Source organism: Ailuropoda melanoleuca, chromosome 15 (genome assembly GCF_002007445.2).
Source record: "Ailuropoda melanoleuca isolate Jingjing chromosome 15, ASM200744v2, whole genome shotgun sequence".
In the NCBI taxonomy this organism is placed as follows: domain Eukaryota; kingdom Metazoa; phylum Chordata; class Mammalia; order Carnivora; family Ursidae; genus Ailuropoda; species Ailuropoda melanoleuca.
In genome coordinates this window covers 79,464,084-79,482,649 of record NC_048232.1, presented here as the reverse complement: position 1 = coordinate 79,482,649, position 18,566 = coordinate 79,464,084, and the positions used below count along the sequence as shown (strand labels likewise).

The following is an 18,566-nucleotide window of genomic DNA, read 5'->3' as shown; positions in this document are numbered from 1 at the left end:
GTATACTGAAAGTATGCAGATATCTGTACAATGCCCAGAATAGTGCCTGACTTACTGTAGGTGTTCAGTAAGTAGCTATGGTTGTGCCAGTTCTGCGGGTTCTCCAGATTGGTAGTTTCTGTGTTCTTTTTAGAATTGTTAAAATGATTATTAATTTGGGTAGGAGCACAATGATGTTATATTGGCAATGTGCCAGCCCACATTATTATACAGGACATTTAAAAAGGCTGGTTATGCATTTTGCCAAACAAATCCTCATAGAGATAGCAAAACATGGTGTATTCTCAGTGTCATTTGTGATTTTATTTTACTTTTTTTATTTGTGATTTCAAATTTTGATTTCTTTAGTGTTTATCTTAAAAATAGGAAGCTTAATTTTAGAATTAATCTCTTTTCCTTTGGGTAATCTGTTAGAGATTATAACAATAAAAATATAACGAAAATACAAATAAAATCCTTTAGAATAAAATCTCATTTATTCGAATACTAAAAAAATAGGAAATCTTTACTTTTATGAGATAAATGATAAAAACTATAAACTAATCATCTACACAGATTATTTTATTTGAAAATTTAATAATTTAAAGTAGGGAGATTATGGAATTTATATTTGGAAGTTAAAGACTTTAACAAGATCATTTGTAAAGGGCAGAATCAGGACTTAGACCAGGACTTCTAGATTGAATCACCCCTTTATGCTTTTTTCATTATGTCATTTTAATACGAGAATGTTAGAGAAACTCTTACGTTCAGTAAACGTTCTCGCAAATCTTTTATATCTATAGCACTCTGTAGTAACAATTACTGTTTACAGTAATGTCACAGGTGCCCAGTGTGTATATAGGAAAGGGTTGATGATTTTCAGGAGAGGCTGAAATCCAGAAGGCCGGGAGAACACAAAGGGCGGCTTCTGTTAACCAGAATTTATAATGAAACTGGAAGCCTTCAGCGGTCAAATCTGTATGCACTTTTGTATACACCTTCAGTTTCTTAAGAAGTCGTGTTTATAGGGGCGCCTGGGTGGCATAGCGGTTAAAGCGTCTGCCTTCGGCTCAGGGCGTGATCCCGGCGTTACGGGATCGAGCCCCACATCAGGCTCCTCCACTGTGAGCCTGCTTCTTCCTCTCCCACTCCCCCTGCTTGTGTTCCCTCTCTCGCTGGCTGTCTCTATCTCTGTCGAATAAAGAAATAAAATCTTTAAAAAAAAAAAAAAAAAAAAAAAAAAAGAAGTCGTGTTTATAGACACCTTTTCCAGAATCCCCAGGTTTTTTACAGTAGGAAAAATAAGCACTTGGGTTACCTTCCTCCTCTCTTTTCATCCTTTGCAGTCATTAGACCGATTTAGGACAGGCAGGTTCTTGCCCATTCTCATTCCTTGAAAACCCTCCTATAAGTGGTCATTCAGCAGCTTTTCACGTCGTTCATTAAATCCACTACATCTGTAAACTGTACATCAGTGGAAATGTTTTTAAAAAAATAATTTTTGTTTCATTTCTTGTTTATGATCAGATATTCACTGGTGGAATACTTTAAATCTGTATTAACTATGCTGAACTGCTGTGAATGCTTCCAGTGCTATGTAATTAATGCCCCCATAGCAGATATTCATTCCTTAAAATATGCCTGCACATGGCGCCTGCCCCTCCCTCTCTCTCTCCCCCTCCTTCCCTCCTACACACACACACACACACACACACACACACGCGTGCGCAAAGCACACACCAAACTGCCATTCTCCAGCAGGCCTGTTTCTGGAGTTGGGAGATGTCAGCCTGCCGGGAGGGGTGGGGGGAGGAGGAAGAGGTGGGGCTCCACTCTGATTAATTACCTTAGGCATTCAGGGGTGGGGCTTCCTTCAGCCATCTGCCTGAGATATGGGAGGGAGCTGGAGAGAGAAGGAGGGGGAGAGGCTGCCAGAGAGGAAGAGAAAAGAAAGGAAGAAACGCTAGAAAGAAAAAGGAAGGGGAACGGGATAAAGGGAGATCAGTTGCCCGCCCCGAAATAGCTAGCTTTGGGGGGGCGGGGGGGGGAAGCTGTGGAGGTGCGCCCCAGCACGACTGCCCTGAAGGGCTCATCCTCTGTGCCGTTTGGTTTATGGAGGAAAAGAAAATGGTCACTCAGGTAAGATTTGTGTTTCCTCGGCGTGCCTCTTTTCTGGTTTCTGGTTTCTGGGATCTAAATAAAGACCTGGGGGTCGGGCATAGTAACAGAGTTTTAATAATGATTGTCCTCTCAGAGAGGCCAGATTTATTGTTATCAACTGAAAAGTGTTAGTCTGTGTCTGCTGAGTGTGTGCGTGTGCCTGTGTATGTGTGAGATGTATCCATATCCTTTTTTCTCTCCCCCCTCCCTCAGCTCCATAGCAGATTCCTGTTTCCTGTACTGTGCAGCTGTAGCTCAGGAAAGACCCTGTGGGGATTTGTCTACCTCTTTGTCTTGGTTCTGAGAAGAGGGAGGGAGAGAGACTGCAGAGGTAGGAAGAGATTCTTACAGACTACCAAAAAGAGGGGAAAGGGATTGACTTCCTTTTAAGAATTGCAGAAGAATTTGTGTTCTAGGGAAATCTGATTCCTGATTCACTGTGGTTTCTCAGGATTGGCTATGGAATTGCCGTTCTGCTGCCTTCGCTGTAAATGGCTTATTAAAAATGAAGGCTCGAAAAATAGGCTTCGTTTTCATGGCTTTGTTACTGGCAAAGAACGTTTTCAGAAGGAACCATGGGAATATCCAGGTGTAGCAGAGGCAGGTAGAGCCCTCTGTGAGAGGAGAACAAATCCGAATGTATGAATGACAATCACACGGGCATTAAAAGGCGTTTGAAGGAGAGGGAGTAGGAAATGGAAGATCTCTCTCTCTCTCTCTCTCTGCCTGTCTTTGGTTATGCCAGGCAATATCTAATCTGCATTTTAGCAAGTCATTCCTGACAAATGGAAAGGTGAATACTCTTCCACGGTTCCCCCGGCCATGCTTTTTCTCGTTGGCACCCTCTATATGTTCCTTTTACCCTTTTTCTTTACACGTAGGTTGAGACTGATGAGACTTCGATTCATCAGTGAACTGATTTGCATGGGTGAGCGTTCCTGTCCTTTAGGATCAGACGGAGGGTCGGTGTCGCTCCAGGCTTTTATGCTCTGTAGGGAAATTTCATCACTGGACGGTGGTTTCCTTTTAAGGAGTTTGCCCTTTTTTTGTATTCTCTCTTCTCTTTTCCTCTCCGAGTCACCACCGGAGGGCGAGAGAGTCAGCTAGCTATCTGGATAGAGGCATCATTTTAGGGGCAGGAACACTGTTCCGTTAAATGTTATATAATGCCCTGCAGTGCCGTTTGGAAGGAGGGAAAGCATTAGGGAGATTCTGCCAGCGTGACCTGGAGGAAAGGGAAGTTCCAAAGAATATATCTTTCCAAAGTGATTTTTTACCAGATCTGAGTTTGGAGAAAATCAAGAAACCCCTCCTCTTTTGGAAAGGGGAGAAATCTTTGAAATATTTTCTCTTTCACTTCTTATCCCTTTGTTGTTAGCCTTATTAACTCTTTAGAAATACTGCTTTACTTTTTTAAAATTTCCATAAAAGAGAAGACTTATTTCTGGATTCTCTTTGTTGCTTGGGAGATGATACTTCTTAACCTTGGAGCCCTCATTCAATTTTCATTAACTGACACTATTACAGGGCGACAGCTCTCTTTCTCAGCTGTTAGTGAGGGCTTTCCAACTACTTGACTTTTCATTATATATATTTTTAAATCAGTGAAAGAGTTCTCTAAACTAGTGCTTTTTCTAATCAGAGGGTTTCTGTGGTCTCTTGGAACATGTGCCCTTCGTTTTTGGAGGAACTGGGTAAGCATGTGTAAGCACAAGTTAGAATGCACGCTCTCGTGCACATTTCATGTTGCAGTCTGAATAATTGGTGTTTAAGAAAACTGTAGTCTTAGCAGCGAGGCAGGAGAGCGAAATAGGAACTGGAAAGAAGGATTTCTTGGTGGTTAAGAATTCTAAGAGATAAATTAAAATTGCGGCGATTGTCTCAGGATGTGCTGGATGCTGAGAGAAGGAAGTTGCTCGTTTTTGCCCATCCCGAATTTCTATAACCGGGAGGTACTGAGTATCAGATTTGTGGATTTTCAGTATGTATGCCAGTGTATTTGTTTTGGTGTATTCTTTCTGCGCAATATAACATATGTGGTTGTTAGTAATTTAGAAAAAAAAAAAATCAAAGAAAATAACCAGATGGGCCAAATCTTTATTTGTCCTTACAAGGTTTTTTTTTTGGGGGGGGGGGGGTTTATTTGGTTGTTTTTGGTTTTTGTTTTTCAAGCCAGACGTCTAATCCCAGTATTTGATAATGATGTGTCTGTCACATAAACTTTCTGAATATAAAATGTCTGCACTGTTCAGGGTTTGGTTATCAAAGTTAAACGGTTTATTATGGTGTTAGGTGTCTTGACTAGTATATTAAGAAAGGTATTTAGATACCTTTTTATCATTTTGTCACCTAGGTTCTTTGCATATTAGATCTTGACATTTCTGTATCCTTTATTTTAAATTAATTGCGCACTTTGATGGAAGAAGGGCAAAGGGCTTTCAGTGGATGACACTATTAGACCCATATCAATAGTTGTGCCTCATTATTATATCGGCTCTAGTTTTATAAGGCCAGTTTTGGGGGTAATTAGCAAACTGCTCTGTCATTTACAATAGGTAATCAGTGTTTTGAGTAAAAAAAAAAAGCAAATGGCAATTTAATCACAGAATTCTAACATACTAGACAGACATGTTCCTATGACTTTTTAAAATACAACTTTAGGTGTATCCGTTGTTCATGTAAACGTCATAGGAGTAATTTCACTGAGATACTCTTATTTCTGAGTATGTGACTGAAATTATTGCATCTCTTCACATCAATGAAAATGTAGAATCAAAGGAAGGAAAAGTCTTTCTTGTAACATGTGTAAAATTAGAAAAACAAAATTGCACATGACTTCAATTAATAAAAAAATATTTAGCCAGACTCAGACTCCGTTATACTGTTTGTTGTTGAAAGGAAAAGTATGCCAGGCAGAGAGGAAAAGCTCTTACAGTATGGATGTGAAAGAAAATTTTTGTACTCTCCCATAATGTAAGACTGCCAGTTTCTGTGGAACACAAAGCCCTCCCTTTCTTGGACAGCTCAGTGCTTTGCTGGCATTTTCTTCAAAATCTGTTTTCCATCAGGACCGAGAGGAGGGAAGGTGTTAAGAATAAGGGAGGTTGGAAAGGGGGTTGCTGTTCCTTTAAATAGTGCAGTGAGCCCATGTGGCCGCAGGCCGGCTCTGGAGTGTATTCTTTTGTAATGAATCACCAGTTCCATTGTCTGCTATCTCCCCTCTTTGTAGCTGGGAGGCTGAAGTCTTTCACCTGAGCTGCTGCCAGGTCTCTATTCTGTTCCAGGGTGGTTGGGAGAAGAGATGAGGGAGGGTATTTTATGCTTTAATTAAAGACAGATAACAGAGCAGGTACGTTTTGCTTTGTTTCATTTCCCCCTCTCCTTTCTGTGTTTGTTTTTCGAACTGAGTTGGAGTAGGGAATCAGTTCTGGGATCTGGCTTAAGCATAGTCCATTTTCTGTGGGTTTGGAAAGTGCTTGTGATTGTTAGTGTCCATTTTGTGGCATTGCTTTAAAGTGATTCCATTCGGTTCCCTGCCAGTTCCACCCGAACCTCATCCCACCCTCCATCCAGAGCTTCAGCCCACACTGTTTGTTTTGGCACACTTTCCACTTTCTATGGGCTGCACAGGACGCTGGGAAGTTGGGGGTAGGTGCAGAGTGTGGGTTGGAGACTAATTTATGTTCCTTTACAACGAACCAAACACAGCCTCACTTTTTCCAGAGATTTGGTTTCTTCTGAATTCTTCTACACCGCTCCGTATCTTCAGTTATAACCATTTCCTTGCCAGAGCCAAGATGGACTCTTGAAAAATACTGCTATGCTAAAAATTGCTAAGCTTTCCTGAAAAGATACCCATAATTGTGTAAATGTGATTAAATCTGAGCAATTTTGACTCGTTCGATGATTTTTCTTCCCAGTCATCCCCTTGCCCCCTCCCCGCCCCCACCCAAACACACACCTTTTTTGTCCTTTCTCTTTTTTTAACTTCACCTTTCTCCTTAGTTTTGCAGTTCAGACTCAGAAAGATTAGCGTTTGATAATCTATTCTTCGAGTTTGTAAGGCCACAGAGGACATCCCCGTGTTGCAAGGTAAAGGACACTCATCCCTCGCCATGATAGCGCATGGCGTAAAGGCCCGGTTTTGTTCCTCTAGTTTTCTGTTCTTGCCTGAAAATTTTTAAACTTATATCTATGCAGATGGCCACATGAAGACAGTCTCCTCTCTCTTTTGACTTCTGGTTTGTGGAGCAGTCCCATTTTAACATCTCTTTGTATAATTCCCTGCCTCGGGTTGTTTCTTGGACATCTCTAGATGACACTCAAGTCATCACCAGGAACCAGTCACAGAGCTGATTCCGCCCCTCTGCCCAGCAGCCTCCTTCTGGTGTACTGTTTCTCTCTGGAACATGACATTGTTGGTGTCCCAAGGCATTCCCTTCTGGAGCCATAATCCCTCGCTCTTTCTGTTTCATCAATCCAGAACCACTGTCCAGTCTTTCTTTTAAACTTCATTCTCGACTCTCGGTCCGTGAAATCCAACAACCCCAAATGGGACGCACCCCTGCTGTAAATGCTCCGCTGTGTTGAATGCAGCAACTTTGTGATTGGGCTTCAGTGCTCAGCGTCCAGGCTAAGCAGTTAGAAATGCTGCGGTCTGCCATCACGCTGTCGCGTTGCCGTTTCCCAGATGCTGAAATGTTCCTCTGTTTCTATTAGAACAATGACAGTCAGGAAACCTTAGAGTCAAATAATTCTTTAGAGGTCATTGACAGAGTGAATTACTTAAAGTGCAAGTCTGATTTTGTCACTCCTGTGCTTTAGACCTTCCCAGTTGTTTCCCTGCAGACTCAGGATAAAATCCAGTGTCCTTACTCTGGTCTCTGAGGCTCTGTGTGGTCAGGAACCTGCCTGTCTCCCCAGACTTCTCTCCTTCTTGTCCCATTTTTCGCTCCAGTGACGCTGGCCTCTTTGCTGATCCCTTAACACACCTTGTATCCTCCTGCTCTGGGCCTTTCCTTCTGTTTTTCTCTCAGCCTGAAATGTTCTTCCCCCAGATGACCACAGGGCTTCTCATGGGAGAGTACTCCCTTGACCAGCCCATCTCATCTGAACTCCCTTATCCCCATATGTTGCTTTGTTTCCACTTAACACTGATTTTAGTGCTTATCACTACTTGTTATAGGTATGCTTGTTTGTTTATTTTCTGTGCCACCAACCCCTCCAAAGACTATAAGCCCTGCGAGGTCAGGAACCTTGTCAGCAGTCTGTTGCCTACTCGGTGTCTGGCCTGTGGTCATAATATAGTCGTTATGTACCTAATCAGCTAATCCTTACATGTAGGATATAGCCCCGTCAAGGTACTGTGCTAAACACTTCAGCTATATTAGCTCATTGAAATTCTCTCCACAACCCTATCATTATCCCCTTGGTATAGAAGAGGAGACCAAGACATAGAATGGTTAGGTAACTTGCCCAAGTTTACACAGCTGCTAAGAGGTGTGGAGATTCATATCCGTAGACTGGCTTGGGAATCCACACTCTTAACCATGGTACCCCAGTGCCTCTTGTAGGTCTTACATATTCAGTACATGTTTGTTGACTGTGTGAATGAATGTATGTAGTTGAGACTCTCTGATTCACTTCGGGAATTTCCATTTCTGCCTTATTCAAGGCTTTGGTGGAATATAGTTGACGCTTGAACAACACGGGTTTGAACTGCACACACCCACTTATGCAGATTTTTTCCGATAAGTACAGCACTGTAAATGTATTTTCTCTTTCTTACAGTTTTCCTAATAACATTTTCTTTTCTCTAGCTTACTTTATTGTAAGAATACAGTACATAGTACATATACGTGTTAATTGACTGTTAATGGTAAGGCTTCTGTCAACAGTAGACTATTAGTAAAGTTTTTGGAGGGTCAAAAGTTATATGCAGATTTTTGATAATGTGGGGACAGAGGCAGGGTCGGTACCCCAACCCCCACATTATTTAAGGGTCAACTGTGTTTGTAATAACACACATACAATGCATACCTTACATGCACAATGACATACATACTTGCAGTAACACAACAACAACATAATTTACATACATCATCATTATTGTGGTCATATCATACATCACTTGTCAGTCTTTCTCTGTCTTTTTTTTTTTAAAGATTTTATTTATTTGAGAAGGAGAGAGACAGAGATATAGTGGGCAGGGGGAGGGGCAGAGGGACAGGGACAAGCAAGCCGACTCCCTGCTGAGCAGGGAGCCCAATGAGGGGCTCGATCCCAAGACCCAGGTCCCGGATCAGGACCTGAGCCTAAGGCAGATGCTTAACCAGTGACTGAGCCACCCAGGTGCCCCTTGTCAATCTCTTTTTGAAATAGGTGGTATTTTTCTCATACGTTAGACTTTGAGATTTGAGACGCCAGGCACCGGGGTGGCTCTAGGTACAGAGATAGGTTTCAAACTTGAAATCTATTTAATTCTATATTTGCATACTCTTCCATTGTACTAGCAGCCTCATTGAGATAAATAGTTCCATTGTTGGCCATTAAAAGCTAGAAGAGTTTTCCTTACAGCAGCTGTTTTCAGTAGGGTTTTCTCACCTCACCTCGTTCTGTCATCCAGAGTCACATGGAGAGGTTTAATCTCTCTTCTTCATGAAAGCTAAATATGTGAAGATAACTGCTAAGTGTTCCCGTTCATCTTCTGTCCTTTTTGCATTTCTTACCTACTTCCTCGAATTAGAAAACATACAGTTAGAAAACATACAGTTTCCAGAGACTTGGTTGTCTCCAACCGATTACTTCAATTTCTGTGAATGATTTACCATTTATGTCTAATTACTAAGTAAAATATTAATTATGAGTATTAATATCTTTATTATAAATTTTGTTTTTTGATGTGTTTTGATTTTACCCAGTTTTCATAACTTATTGATCATGTAGTATTATCAGCAGTTTATAACTTCAAAAATGAGGGGATCTCTTAAATAGAATATTATTTTTCTTCTCCATTGTAAAGCTATGCAGGCTGTCAGCTCTCCAGCAAGAATCTACCCTTCTTCTAACCTAGGTCTTGCTCAGATCCCCCAAAGGATACTAACAATGAAATTTTCATTTTTTTAAATTATTTTTTTAGAAATACTGTTTCAGAGGGGCGCCTGGGTGGCACAGCGGTTGAGCGTCTGCCTTCGGCTCAGGGCGTGATCCCGGAGTTATGGGATCGAGCCCCACATCGGGCTCCTCTGCTATGAGCCTGCTTCTTCCTCTCCCACTCCCCCTGCTTGTGTTCCCTCTCTTGCTGGCTGTCTCTATCTCTGTTGAATAAATAATAAAATCTTAAAAAAAAAAAAAAAGAAATACTGTTTCAGAGATAGCAGTTAGACTGACAAATGACATACTGAAAATCAGCAAAAGTAAATATGATAACTTCCTTTGAGATGTTGAAATTGTATCAAAGTATGTTGAAAAAAACAAAATTAAGAATTAGAAGAGGCTTTGCACTTGGTAGCAACAGTAAAACACGATCTTGTTTTTCTGTTGAGAATAGAGGTAAAACACAACCAAAAGATAACTTCAACCCTTGAAAAATACTCTGATGTAATAATACTTATTATGTATCACATATCACAGAAATACTCTCAGATTCCCTTCCTTTGGCATATTCTTTTCATCATGCCTCTTGAATTCTTTCAAAGCGCTATCAGTTTCAGAACATTAGAATGATATTTCTTACTTAATTAAGGCTCAGGAAATCAGTATGGCTAGTCTTGCTGTAAACAAAAGGAAATGCGGTTTTTAAAATTGTGACTTGAGGGGCGCCTGGGTGGCACAGCAGTTAAGTGTCTGCCTTCGGCTCAGGGAGTGATCCCGGCGTTCTGGGATCGAGCCCCACATCAGGCTTTTCTGCTATGAGCCTGCTTCTTCCTCTCCCACTCCCCCTGCTTGTGTTCCCTCTCTAGCTGGCTGTCTCTATCTCTGTCAAATAAATAAAAAATCTTTAAAAAAAAAAATTGTGACTTGAAATCATATAACTAATGATATTTAATTCTTTCAGAATTACAGGATAAAGTTCTGCAATCAGAATTTGATATTTCATATATAAAGGAATATTTAGGTAGAAAATATGAAATCAGTAATTATTTTATGAAATTATAAAATAATGCTTTATATCCATAAATAACAGAACTATGTTTTTATCTAATATTGATTATGAGAATCCTTGGAAAAAGTTCTGAAGAGACAGACTGAGACGTAAGTGAAGGAGATGAGATTTTTTTGAAAGATTAGAATCCACAAACTTTCTGCTAATGGCTTGATAGTAAATATTTTTGGTTTTGCGGGCCATGGTGTTTCTGTCACAACTATTCAGCTCTGCTGTTGAAACATGAAGGAAGTCCTAGACGATACATAAATGAATGAGTGTGGCCGTGTTCCAGTAAAACTTTATTTATGGACACTGAAATTTGAATTTCATATAATATCCATGTGTCACAAAATATTCTTCTTTTGCAATTTTTTAGCTATTTAAAAATATAAAAATCGTGCTTGGCATTTAGACTGCACACAAATGGGTGGTGGACCGCCTTTAGACCAGAGCCATAGTTTGCCAACCCCTGACTGAGAAGGATGCGGGTCCTCCCTCTTTCACTAATAGCAGGAAGGTTTTCTCAGAGCTTGATGACAGGGGCAGGGACACGGTTCCCAGCAGTTTTGGCATGTCATCTTGGGTCCCTGTTAGAGTGAAACCCTTGGCTTGCTCTCTCATTTTCCCTCAGAAAATATGAAAATTCTTCCCCCCTTTTCCCTTCCTTTTTTCTTCCATTCTACCCCCAAATCTGAGCCATTTGCATTCCCCAAGTGTGTCATATTTTATACCTTCCTATTTTTCATAGTTTTTCGTATACTATTACTTTGCGCCAGAATACCTTTCTCTCCAACATGGTTAATTTCTTGCCTTAAACGTTCAGCTTAAACTTCACCTCTCTTAGAAAGTTTGCCCTGTCCATAGGGTTGTCCCTTTTTTGTGCTTCATTGGCATTGTGTATGTGTTGCTCTCTTAGCCCATGCTATGCAGTGTGATAGTTGTGAGTGTACTTATCTGTTTTTTTCCATCAGACTAGTTTCAGGGTTGCAACTATACTGCCAGTGTTCATTATCATATGTGGTTCAATTTGGTATCTAGTAAATACTTTATGATTGAATTAATGGATTTTAACTTGTTAATTCATTAGCAGGGTTCTCTTTTGAAATGAAAAGTAGAGTTAAATTGGGTAATCGCACACATCCTGTGCTTATTACTTAAATCAGTTAATACTTAAAATATAAGTGTCATTTTTTAGAAATGGATGCTTTATGTGGCTAGAAGAAAGGAGGATTTGGGAGTAAACAGCTATTTGGAGAATACACAAATCTTTTGTAGATGTTCTAGTGGAAGGCAGCATGTATCCGGGAGATAGCATGCAGGTAAGTGTCACAGGAGCAACAGTCTCCAGGGAAGCCAGGAAAGGGGGAAGAAGAGCATGGCCCCAACCAGTGGGGAAGGGCAAAGAGAAATGGGAAGGGTTTGGCAAACCGTTGTAAGTATATTAAACGTGAGTATATTCAGTACTGCCGTCTCCTCTTTTCCTTCCACTCAGGATGAACAAGAGTTAGATTCTTTGCATTACTACTTTTAAAAAGCTGTCAATACATATATATATGTATATTAGACCATGACCATTCCATGTCATCTTCAGGGCTCACTGTTCATTGTTTTATAGTGTTTCTTCCTCTCTGTGTATTTCCTTTTGGATAGTTTCTTTTATGGTATTACCAAGTGTGCTAATTTTTTCTTCTGAAATGTCTAATCTGCTATTAATCCAAGCCAATGTGTGGTTGGTTGGTTGGTTGGTTGGGTTTTAATCTCAAACATTGTATTTTCTGTCTCGAATTTGGTGTGGGTCTTTTATATATAGACGTAGATATAATATAGATATATATGTCTTTTATATATAGATAGATATAGATATATATATATCTTCCATGTCCCTTAACATGCTCAGTTTTTCTTTTACATAAAAATTTTCTTTTTCTTTTTTCTTTTTTTAAAAGATTTTATTTATTTATTTGACAGAGAGAGACAGCCAGTGAGAGAGGGAACACAAGCAGGGGGAGTGGGAGAGGAAGAAGCAGGCTCTCAGCAGAGCAGGGAGCCCAATGTGGGGCTCGATCCCAGGACCCTGGGATCAGGCCCTGAGCCGAAGGCAGACACCTAACGACTGAGCCACCCAGGCGCCCCTACATACAATTTTTCTCGAACACGTGGAATACAAATGTTCTAATATTCTCATCTGCTACTTCTAACATCTGTATTAGTTCTGGATCACTTACTATTGATTTTTCTCATCATTATGGATTGTATTTTTCTGCTTATTGCATGCCTGGTAATTTTTGATTGGATGCCAGACACTGTGAATTTTTTACCTTTTTGGATGCTGGATAGATGTCTTTTTATATATCTGTCTGTATATATTTTATATATATTCTTGAGCATTGTCTACAACACAGCTGAGTTTCTTAGAAATTGTTTGCTCCTTTCAGGTCTTTTTTTTAAGTTCTATTAGAAAGTTCCAGAGCTGTGTTTAGTTTCTGCTTAATTTTTCCTCAGTGTTGAGGCACAAGACTCTTAGTACTCTGCCTGATGTTTCTTAAATTATCGGGTTTTCCACTCTCATCATTGGGAACAGGCTCTATTCTTGGCCCTGTGTGATCTCCTCGCATTATTCGCTCCAACTCCTTCAGGTGGTCGTTTCTCAGATAGCTCCTTACACACACACAGTGATCATGACTTAACGGAATACTTGAGGGCAATCCTCTGTACCTCTTCAGCGTTCTCTCTGTGTGCAGGTTTATGCTATCTGTACCCCTTTTTTGATGATAGCCATTGCCTTAAGTATAATATGATGAATATAGGCCCTTAATATTTATTTAACTTCTTTTTCTTTTTTTTTTTTTGTAAGATTTTATGTTTTTAAGTACTCTCTGCACCCAACGTGGGGCTTCAACTCACAACCCCAAGATCAAGAGTCATATGCTCCACCGACTGAGCCAGACAGGCGCCCCTAATTTTTTCTTTACATAAGAAAAAATCTCTGTAATTCACCTTTAGCCAAAACCTTGAGAAATGTCTGCTAATTTTCTTGGAGCCTTGGGTTCCTGTGGGAGAGGGCAGAATTGATCAATTTGACAATTCTATACACGGCATTAGCTTCCTGAAATTTTATCTCAGCACAGAGTTTTACAGTTTGATGGTTTAGTAATCATATGGGAGCGTTTGGGCAGGATAAGAGTGAAATCGAGGTATTGGCTCATTACAGTAGCTCTTAGCCACTTTGTGCCTGGGAGCAGATAAACTACTTAATGGTACTTCGTTGACTCTCTGTTACAGAGAAAATACTTAGTTTCACATGGTAATACACCTAATGTTTCTTCCTTTTTAGGGCATTCCACCCCCTGGGTAGGGCTTCTTTATCACAAAATCATTGATTCTTAGAGCTAAAGTGAACTTTATTTTACAAGTCAGGATGTGGATCCCTAAGGAAGGTGAATTGTCCAAGGTCATATGGCAAAGTAAGGGCAGAGCTGGAGCAAGAATTCATTTTTACATAGTCTCTGTCTGGTGTTCTTTCTGCTGTCAGAGCATCCTCCTGAGAAGTTCAGATCTTTAACAAAAGATGTTTAGTCTGTAACGGCTAAATTAGATCTAGTCCTTATGCTCCTCACTCCCTAAAAGGGAAAATCCTAGAATGAGTAGAAAATTCACCTCCTGTAGTTTGGGCATTCTTTGCTGAAAAATTATTCTTGAATGAAGCTGGGTAGTCCAGTTGATGGGATAATGATAAGGTAGTTACAGGTGAGGAAGATTGTAAGTAGGAAGAAGAAACAGATATGCCCTTTGATTGTTTTGTTTTGTTTTTTAAGGATGCTTGAAGATTGTTTTGTTTTGTTTTTGTTTTGCAGCATTTGGTTTGACATGGAAAGAAGTGTAGAGTGGAATCTGGAAGTGTTTTGTTACTAAGCAACCAAGTTTAGACAGCTTTTTGGTGCTCTTAGGAACTGATTTTGGATCTCCATTCTGTGTTTTCTGCATGGGTCTTTCTTAAGTTGAATATTCTGTCTTACTCTGGGACAGGTTTTCCTGTTTTAGTATAACAGCTTACTTAGGATCGCTTTTTGGGTGAAACTTTCCAACATAGGACCCTAACTCCTTCTGTAGGTTTATTTGTCTCGCTATGATAAAGGATTAAATATTGCAGCCACTAGTTTATATTTCGTTTCCTGACTGAAGGGTCAGAGTCTATGGCATGCCTTATTGATCCGTGTGGTAGAGATCAGTAGGGTGTCGGGAAGTGTTTTCCTTCCTTTAGAATGCCAGATCATACATTCTGTGAAGGAGGTAGGAGGTGAAGAGTTAGGCATTCTAATTGGTAAATACTTGATTTTTGTTTTGTTTTGCTTTGTTTTCTGAGAGTGATTAGACCCGTGAAATGTTTTGTATTTGTCAGGATTTAGCACATAGCGCTGAGTGAGCTTGTAGGTGACGTTTGGACTGTGACTTATATAGTATGTACGCATTTAGTTCTGATGCTTCCTGAGTTGCTTTGCTTCCTGTAATCCAAATGCATCTAATTTACTAAAGCATAAGTACAAGGGCTGTTTCAGAAATTGCAGTAAATACTTTTCGTTTTCCTTTAAGTTTCTCTAGTTTGCTTTTAATGAATCTTGGTGTTCTTAAAGGGTTATTGGAAAGAAACAACGAAGTTCATGAACTCATGTCCTTTCGCAAAATTAAAAAGGAGCCTGAATTCTACAGCTTACTTGTGGTTGAAATCTTTTGCAGAAAATAAATCATGACTTCTGGGTCAAGTTATGGGATACTTTTGCAGCCTCTCATCTCTTTGTGAGACCCCACTGACAATATGAAGGTTCAGAAAGATGTAAACCAGTAACAGCAAAGAGAAAAGGGCGAAGAGTGATATTACTAATGAAGAAGAGAGTTAAACAAATTTCTGGAAAAATTAAAGCAAATGGGAACCAACTGATGGATACATGGAGTGGAAGCGAAAGCCTAACAAAGAGGACAAGGAGGCTGCTAGGGGTCTGGAAGCCAGTCTACCGAGCAGAAACCCCAGAGAGGCTCTGGACTCAGCAGGAGTGAAGAAGGAATAACAGACAGGGATTCTGTGTGTATTATGTAGGGATAACTGACCTGTTTGGCATCTCCAATGCTTTACCAGTGGAAGTGGCCAGCACGTATTGCTCTTCCCCCCTTCTCCAGCATCAAAAAAAGGAAAAACAAAAACACCAGATGGTTTGGCTCTAAAGAAGTTGATCAGAATGCTTGGGGAAATTTAATTTAATTCTTTTCGTGTTAGGTATTGGCAACCCTTCCTTTAGTCTTATATTTGGGGAGGAGATCATTCTACACTTTCCTAGCAGCTTACACCAAAATGAAGCCTGTGGTTGACAGGCTCTGTTTTTGGTCTCATACTGAGTTCCCAGTTAGAGTTTTAATTCTAGGGAGAGAACTAATCAGAAAATAGATTTACTTATACAATAGCAGAGAAAACCCATACCCGCTAACCAAGTCCTTATTACCTGGATCTTTAGTGCATGAAGACCATTAGCCATATGAGAGGAACTTTCAGTATGAAAGAGACCAAAAAGAAAAGTTGACAGACAATCCAAGGAAATAGAGAAAATTTAAAGCAGCATTCCAACTAATAAGTCAGATTCAGGAAGATAATACATTCATAAAACCATTACTGGGTGTAATGGAAAGGGAGCAATTTGAGAATGCACAAGAGGGTTAGAGATCAAGAATGTGATTGTCAAAAGAAAACATGCCTCAGACAAATAGAAAATAGAATTGAAGATACTTCCCAAAATGTAGAGTTTGAAGACACAAAGATGGAAAATACAAGAGGTAAGACAGATGATATCCCCAGTTAGTGTTCTTTAGAAAGCAAAGGCCAAAACAAAACCTTACCTGCTAAATTATTCACAATGGCTGAGATAGGGAAACAACCTAAGGATCCACTAGCAGATGAACGGATAAAGAATATGTGAGATACACACACACACACACACACACACACACACACACACACACACGCTGTGGAATACTACTCAGCCATAAAAAAAGGGCAGTCTTGCCATTTGCAGCCACATGGATGGACTCTGAAGGTATCATGCTAAACAGTGTAAGTCAGAGAAAAACAAATACTATATCATGTCACTTATATGTGGACTTTAAAAAACCAAACAAAGAAATTGAACAAAACAAAGCTCATAGATCCAGAGAACAGATTGGTGCTTATCAGAGGAGAACGGGGATCAATTGTATGGTGACAGGAGATAATTAGACTTACTGTGGTGATCACTTTGTAGTGTATACAGATACGAATTATTATGTTGTACACCTGAAACTAACATAATGTTATATAGCAATTTTACCTCCCTTGAAAATGCAAAAACAGAAAAAACCGGGGCACCTGGGTGGCTCATTCGTTGGGCGTCTGCCTTCGGCTCAGGGCGTGATCCTGGCGTTCTGGGATCGAGCCCCACATCAGGCTCCTCCGCTGGGAGCCTGCTTCTTCCTCTCCCACTCCCCCTGCTTGTGTTCCCTCTCTCGCTGGCTGTATCTATCTCTGTCAAATGAATAAATAAAATCTTAAAAAAAAAACAACAGAAAAAACCTCACTCACATTTTATGGGTGTCCTAGGAAAGCAGGGGTGAGGAAAGGGGGAGTGAAACAAGGAAGGTAGGCCGGCCAAAGCTTTGTAACAGGTATTGCTGATTACATATTTTCCTTGACTTGCTGTAGGATTACCTCCTGATAAGCTCACTGGAAGTTGAAAATGTGGTAAGTCAGAATGCATTTAAATGCATTTAATGCTATCAAACATAGTAAGTCAGCTTACCTTAAAAATGCTCAGAACACTTAAAGTAGCCTATAGTTAGCAAAATCATCTAACATAAAGCCTATTTTATAATGAGATGTCGACTAGCTCATGTAATTTACTGAGTACTCTACTGAAAGTGAGAGGCAGAGTGGCCGGCTGGATGCAGAAGGGTTGTCCATGTGCAGGTTGTTGACCCTCGTGATCACATGGCCGACTGGGAGCTGTGGCTGCATCTGCCCAGCTTCAGGAGAGAGGATTGTACTGCGTATCACGAGCCTGGGGAAAGTTCCAAATTCAAAATTTGAAGCACAGTTTCTACTGAATATGTTTCTCTCTAACACCATTGTAAGGTTGAAAAATGTAAGTCAAACCATTGTTAAGTTGGGGATCATCTGTACTTGATCTAGTAGAAGTCTTCAGAGAGGTTCTATAGAACTGTTGTACCTCTGGCTGGTCCTCCCAGAGGGAGTGTGGAGAGGTCTTTTATCTGCTTTTTTCCTTTCATCAGTTCCTCCCTCTTTTGGCCAAAGTTTGGCAAATGAACAGATAGCTTACCCCCTTCAGTGGCCTCGAGGGGGAGGCCAGGTCCTACATCCTGTGTGCACAGATCTACGGAGTGACGTCTCCTCTACCTCTAAGCCTGGAGAGGTGAGAGGAGTTGGTACCCCTAACGACAGCCTCTGGCCTTGAAACTGCTGCCTTTTAAGAAACTTAAAAGAGGGTCGTTTACAAGAGGGTTGGCAAAGGGAAGGATAGGAGACTGCTGCTTTTTCTGATGTGCTCTTCCCATTTGATTTGCTATCATGTACATGCATTAATTTGACAAAAATAAAAATTAAATTTAAAAAGGGAAAATAGGGGCGCCTGACTGGCGCAGTCGTTGGGCATCTGCCTTCGGCTCAGGGCGTGATCCTGGCGTTATGGGATCGAGCCCCACATCAGGCTCTTCCGCTATGCCTGCTTCTTCCTCTCCCACTCCCCCTGCTTGTGTTCCCTCTCTCGCTGGCTGCCTCTATCTCTGTCAAATAAATAAATAAAATCTTTAAAAAAAAAAAAAAGGGAAAATAAATTGCCCCANTGTGTTCCCTCTCTCGCTGGCTGCCTCTATCTCTGTCAAATAAATAAATAAAATCTTTAAAAAAAAAAAAAGGGAAAATAAATTGCCCCGAACACCCTCGAAATGACTATGAAAGATCTTTTAAAATGTGTGTGAAAAAAAGAAATGAACTTCAAATTATTAAAAGGTAAAATCTAATTAGTATTTTATATCAGGATCATCTTTTTAAAGAAAATTTTGGACTTCTAGAATTGATCCTTTCTCCTTGCCCCACCCATTCCCACCTCACTGCCTATTCTCATACAGCCCCATGGACTGAAGTCTAGGAACCCCTTGTCCTCCCCCATGCCCGTTGCCAGACTCTGAGCCCCCCACAGCCCCGATTACCCACAGCACTCGTCCCCTGATGTGCTTCCCTCTG

At 40.4% G+C, this 18,566-nt stretch overlaps 1 protein-coding gene across 9 annotated transcripts in view; it reads left to right on the top strand.

The window, feature by feature from the left end:
- Window positions 1-18,566, top strand: part of RBFOX2 (RNA binding fox-1 homolog 2) — a 205,785-nt gene that overhangs the window by 108,761 nt on the left and 78,458 nt on the right. Inside the window, exon 1 of one of the 9 annotated variants that reach the window (XM_034644171.1) lies at window positions 1,878-2,121. The exons of the other annotated variants lie outside the window; for them this stretch is intronic. Coding sequence (XP_034500062.1) covers window positions 2,095-2,121 — 27 coding nt within the window. The 5' untranslated portion in view covers window positions 1,878-2,094. Of the gene's footprint in view, window positions 1-1,877; window positions 2,122-18,566 lie in introns of those variants that run through there. 9 annotated transcript variants of the gene reach the window in all.